The sequence below is a fragment of the Lissotriton helveticus genome, chromosome 11, assembly GCF_964261635.1.
Source record: "Lissotriton helveticus chromosome 11, aLisHel1.1, whole genome shotgun sequence".
NCBI classification, from domain to species: domain Eukaryota; kingdom Metazoa; phylum Chordata; class Amphibia; order Caudata; family Salamandridae; genus Lissotriton; species Lissotriton helveticus.
This window is the reverse complement of record NC_136072.1, coordinates 91,740,668-91,746,667: the sequence shown is the minus strand read 5'-3', so window position 1 is coordinate 91,746,667 and position 6,000 is coordinate 91,740,668. Positions and strand designations below refer to the sequence as shown.

The 6,000-nt window shown below is 46.3% G+C and overlaps 1 protein-coding gene across 17 annotated transcripts in view; it reads left to right on the top strand.

Moving 5' to 3' along the window:
* Nucleotides 1-1,678: 1,678 nt before the first annotated feature.
* TNIK (TRAF2 and NCK interacting kinase) overlaps nt 1,679-6,000 on the top strand; it is an 808,148-nt gene continuing 803,826 nt past the window's right edge. For 11 of the 17 annotated variants that reach the window (XM_078666206.1, XM_078666205.1, XM_078666204.1 and 8 more), the window contains exon 1: nt 1,817-2,011. In XM_078666206.1, coding sequence (XP_078522332.1) covers nt 1,955-2,011 — 57 coding nt within the window. In that variant the 5' untranslated portion in view covers nt 1,817-1,954. Of the gene's footprint in view, nt 2,012-6,000 lie in introns of all 17 variants that reach the window. The other 6 variants (XM_078666210.1, XM_078666209.1, XM_078666208.1 and 3 more) reach the window with 3 other exon arrangements.

The following is a 6,000-nucleotide window of genomic DNA, read 5'->3' as shown; positions in this document are numbered from 1 at the left end:
GCTAAAATTTGCCTGAACTGTTTATGCTCCATTCTAATGAGGACAGAGAAGAGCAAGTTCAGGTTGGACTGTTCCCATGGAGTGGGACTAAGTCTGATTCACATTTGGCTGATCTCTGTATGGAGTGACATAGTGGACAAAAAACAACAGGCTGGAATGCGGCCTGAATAATTATGAGTCAGTGAAATTAATTCAATCATTCTACACATCACTTCTTTCTTTCTCTAAGCCAATTAAAAGTGGCCTCTATGACGTCAGAACATTTGTCCACCCAATTGATACCAATTTAGACGATATTGAAAACGTGGCTGCCCAAGAGAGAAAAACTTGAAAATGTCCCACATGCTCTTTCATAAAACTTCTAGAGCAAGGGGAACATTGCATATGTGAAAAAAGAAGCTGGAGCCATTCTTTAGAGGTGTATCCTTGGGAATCAACACAGGTGATGGCAGTTACGCAGTAGTGACGTGGGCACCATGATGCTTTGGGGTGGCTTAAAAGCCTTCCAGCACCAATGATTAGTAACTCCATCTAGAAATGCAATACATATTACTATTTGAACAGAAATGTTTCCTCTTTTTTTTTTATAATCTTTATTTAAGATAAAGAACACAAAGTTACAGAATACATTACCACTCTCAGAGGAGATAACATAAGCAGTACCGTATAATAATATAATCTATTAAAAACAAGAAATATATAAGAATACAAAAGGTTGCAAATGTTTCCTCTTTTTTTGTTAAATAATTTTTATTTAAGAGAAAGAACACAAAGTTACAGAATACATTACCACTCTCAGAGGAGATAACATAAGCAGTACCGTATAATAATATAATCTATTAAAAACAAGAAATATATAGAAATACAAAAGGTTGCAAATATTGAAATACAACTCCTAATCTATTCAAATAGTGAAATCATAACAATTACAAAACTGAACATTATACTGGAATGCTGTGTTTTGGTAGAAATTGGAAGAAAATATAATATATTATTGTAGGAAGTTTTTTTATAAAAAAAGAAACGAGGAGAGAAATATTGAAGAAAAAGATAGCAGAGAGAGAGGAAAAGAAAAGAAGAAGAAAAGATAGAGAGCAAGATGGGTAGAGTGGGTATTATAAGAAAGATGAGAAATGTTCCTCTTTAAGGCACAATCTAATTTAATTATAAGTATGAACATTATTGGCATCACACTATATTCTATGTTATCATATGTAGTTTTCTACGCTCCCCAGATATCGGTGTCGCTTAGGACTCGTCCACTCTCTTACCTACCGCCTGTAATGCCACGGGTGGCCAAAGGACGCTTGCTTTGCAATTTCCAAGGTTAACATGTGGGTTCAGTGTTGTAATGCAGATGTGCCAGCATCCGAGGGAGGGCGGTGGTACCCAGCTGCATTCCAGGATGTGCTTGCCACTTCCCAGAATCGGAAGCCTGGCACCTCGTGCCCGATCGATGCCCAGGTGTGGGGAACGGAAGTGAACCAGCACGGGTCGCAGTGTTTACAAATATTAAAATACATAAAAAGGGGGCGGGGCGGTTTGGACGGGGGTGTGATGCGGCGGGGGCCGGTGCCGTGAGCGCCTGGGAACGACAGAGCCATCCTTCCGCTCATCATCTGCGCTGAGCGGCCGCCCCCACCCTCCCGATGCCGCCGCTGAGCCCCGCCCAGGAAGCACAGACAGCCGCCCAACTCTCGAGCCGAGGCCGGCTCCTCCGCGTCTCCGAGGCCGCGCAGCCAGAGCGCCCGGACCCCGGCATGTCTCCGCGAAGCCCGGCCACCGCTGGCCCCTAGAGCCGCTCCGGCATCTGGAAGGGAGCGCGCCGGACCCGGAGGAAGGGCACCGTGCCCGCCGCGGACGCACCACAACGCAGGGGTCAAGGCGTTGAAGACCCAAGGGGGCCAAGTTTCTTGCTCTTTTTTTTTGTTTCCCTCGCCATCAAGGAGTCATCATGGCGAGCGACTCCCCGGCTCGCAGCCTGGATGAGATCGACCTGTCTGCGCTCAGGGTAAGGGCTGTCACTTGCTGCTGGAAGCCACCGATGCTGTGTGCATTGTCTGTATTCACTGTGCGCCAGGCGCATCCCAGCCCTGCACCTGCTATGTGTATAAATATATTCTGTGCGCGGTCCACGGCTGCAGAAATATATTGTAGCCCTTATAGGCGTGTTACATTTTTTTAATGACTCGATTCTTATGTGCTGTTTTTTTTTTATCTATGCTGCCACAGCTTTGAGGCATCGGCGTGCCTATGAAACGCTGTCACTTGTTCATTGTGCTTGCTGCTTCTGTGTGCAACGCTCTCTTGTCTCCGAATCCCTGCTTCTGATAATACAGAGGTTGGTGTGTGTGTGTATTTTTATCCCGCACGCTGCTGCTGCACGCCGGGGTTTGCAGCCTCGGTGTGCCCTGCAGGCTGTCACCGCTCGCTGCCATGGCTGATTAGCGTTTGCCTTTCCTCCAGTCAATGGCTCGCTGTCTCCCTTTCCGCCTCCCTGTGAATATTTCGGTGCCTCGGCAACCTGAGGGGGAATCTTCCCCTCCATTCATTGCGGCGCGAGGCCAGGTGGAGCGGTGCTATGGGAGTGATTTGGTGTGCTATGGGAGTGATTGGCGGTGCTATGGGAGTGACTGGCTGTGGAAAGGGCTCAGGGTGGACGTTTTTTTTTGCGTGTCTCAGACGTTTGACATTTCGTGGCACGCCAGGGTCATCCGCCACAAAGCTGCCTCGAGAGATCAGAGTGCCCGGACTCCGCCGCGAGCCGGGCCAGCTGCTGTAACACTAGATAAAACAGCACATGTCTTGCTCGAGAGTCCATTTTGATGCTGCATTCATATCAAATTAAAACCGCACGAGCCGGGCTCCTTCAGAAATAAAGACCCCGTACTGCCGGTGGAGGGGTGGGCGCTGTTCTCCTACCCATCAGCCACGTCGCTGGCCTTTTTTGGTGCTCTGCTAAAAAACACTTTTCAATGGCTATATTTTTCTGTGTTATATATTTTCATTAGAAGCTGAATAGTATTTCGGGGTGGCCTAGTCATAAATGAAATCCTAATGCCACCCCCACCCCGAGTTAATTAATTTCCATTGACATTTAAACCCATTGTTGAATTTTCCTCCATCCTTTCCTTTCAAACATCAAGCATGTGTTTTATTATTTTTTTATTTGGTGAAGCCTGCTTTGCTTTTGTGTTTTTTTTAATGTATTTAACGTGTTTTATATCATTCCCTATATAAGGCTCGGGGTGGGGCTCCCCATAGGCTGACGTAAAGTCCGTGTCTCAGTAAGACTCCGGGGGAAACAGCAGCTGAGATTGAATGAAACACTCATGCATGCTTTGTGACAGCCGGACTGCTCCCTGCAAGCCACAGGCGTGAATAAAGCATGCACCCTGCACCCCTTCAGAGGTGCAATCCGATCGCCACCCCCTGTGGCGCACGTGCCACTCAGCGGTGTGTGGGCTGCTTGGCTTTGTGATATTTTATCAATGGCTTCCTGCCGCAGGTCACATTTCTGACTTTTATTAGCGAATTTGATTTTTACTAGTTATTTTCCTGGCCCGCGCCCTCGTTTAGAGGTAACTCCCTGCCCGAGGTAAACTCCGACGAAAGACTGCACAAATCTCTCTCTTGGGCCATACATTAATCTAATGTGTCGATTTGACTGAATCCTTCCCCGGCGTCTGAATCACAAATCGATACCAAATTTGCCTGCTGGGCGGGAAACATGGCTGTGTTGAGTAATTTCATAACCTTTCTAACCTGACTTTTATTTGGAAAACAGAAAATTGAGCACACGGTTGTACAGCATTGTGGGTGGGTAAACGTCAAACTGCTGGTGAGTGAGTGTGCTAACAATCTAAGGGCAGGTGATCACATTTCTACACAACGCCCTCCCCTACTAGGCGTTAATTAAAAAAACATTGGTGCATTCTGGGAATTGTAGTCTTGGTTGTGGGCAATTGATTCAGTTGGACTAAAACACTTGAAAAACAGTCATTTGTGAAAAGAAACTGGTGGTGCTGATGACAAGGAGTCACCCGGTACCCCTTACTTCTAGTATTAGAAACATGTTCATTTTTTCTGCACCCCTTTGGGTTAAGTGATGGGATGATTCAGGGTGTACCAGGGTCAGATTCCACATGAGGCTTTTAAATGTTCCAAGAGGTTGCTGCTTCTTAAAGGCCTCTAGGGCGATGAAAGAGTTATTCTCGCAGGCGCCTGGGCGCATCTCCAATCCTTCTGGCCTTAAATCTTTTGACTGCATTACTAGCCAGCAATCCTCTGATCAAGAATAGATTGCACCCCTTTCCTTTGGCATTATTAGGACTTAACTTGGCTAATAACACAGCTGCTCTGTTTACAAAAAAAGAATATTTTATGGAAAGATCTTGCTTTAAACAATAATTACAATCACTGAATATACTTATTATTTTAAGTTATTATTAAAAAATATATAATTTTCCAAACAGTGCTGGACTTGGTAAGATAAATGGGCATTACATGCAAAGGCTCAGATGTATTAACCCCTTCGCTGCGGGGGTTATTCCCCCGCTGTGCTGGGGGGGAGGGGGTAGCGCACAGCGCCCCCAAGAGCTCGTCATGAGCTATGGCGCTCCGGTGCTCATGACGAGCTGAGCTCATCACAGGTGCATTGGCTCCCGTGGAACGCTCAGCACAGCGGGGGAATTCTCCCCGCACCTGAGCGTTCCACGGGCCATGACGAGCTGAGCTCGTCATGAGCACCAGAGCGCCATGGCTCATGACGAGCTCAGCTCGTCATGAGCGTCGAAAAGTTAAGGTTTAGCATCAGGTAAATGTGGCACTGTTCAGCTCCCTCCCATCCATGGAACGCAGCAAATTGCCTGTCAACATTGCATGAACTATTAGTAAATATACCCCTAAGTGTAAAAATACTAGCCTAGATGAGTGATTGGTAAAATACAAAGAGAATGCTTCCTGTATAAATTACTTTTTTTGGTAGATTGTCTTGGGCGTGTGAGCTAACTTGATTTGCCAGTATCACACGCTGTTTGCTCACTGCTAAAGCCCAGGATGGAAACCAGTTTTCTTGTACCCCGGCCTGCATCATAGCCAATAGACTATATCTCCTGCTGATTACACCAGGCCCCAATGCTTTGCCTTGTGTCAGCATAGACAGTCAAAGATACATTGATCAAGAACTATCGCCTTTTTCTAGTCACTTGTTAAAACCCAATATTGGATCTTTGGAATGTCGGGAGCCCCATTGAAGACAATGGAGTGCTCCGGGCTTCTAATGGCTGGTAAAAGCCCAGAGCATCAACATTCTAATGTTTGTCCACAGCTGTTGCTGTGAACCAAGTTTTCACCGAGCCCAAGGGGATTTCTTCCCCTCGGGCTCTGTGAGGCCTTTGTTTTACAAATTAGAACATTCTGCCCTCTAGGGGCAGAATGTTCTAATAGCCTTAGAGCCCTCCGTAGCAGGCTCTATTCGCCAGTAAAGGCCCACTCCTCTTTTTTTAAAGGCCCTCTCCTTCAGCTCGGGCCTTTAACGCTGGAGCAGTCCTTTAATGACCGGTAGAGGCTATATTGGCTACTCCTTTAATGGCTGGTAGAGGCTATATTGGCTACTCTTCATTGTTGATAGTAACTATGTACTACTCTTCTTCCTGTGGGCATGCAGCTTGTCAGAGGCCTCTGTGATAGTGAAGGTTCTTGAGGTAACTTGTTAAAAATTGAAGATCGTTTCTCGACTGTCGGAATCAGTGGCAGGTATCTTCTGCTGTAGATTATTAAGAAGGTTTTTGGGTAGTGTTTCAAGAAGCAAGAGGGCCTCCAAAAACTGGCGCTATTGAATAAGAGTGTAATAGCATACCAGAAGGAACAGTTTATCGAACACCACACGCACTTCCGAAAACTTGTTTGCAAACAGCTTTCTCGGAAAAGGCTTGGCTTGTTCACGCGTAAGCCAGGCTGCGCTGCTGCAAATGTAGCACAGTAAGGAGCTATTGTCAC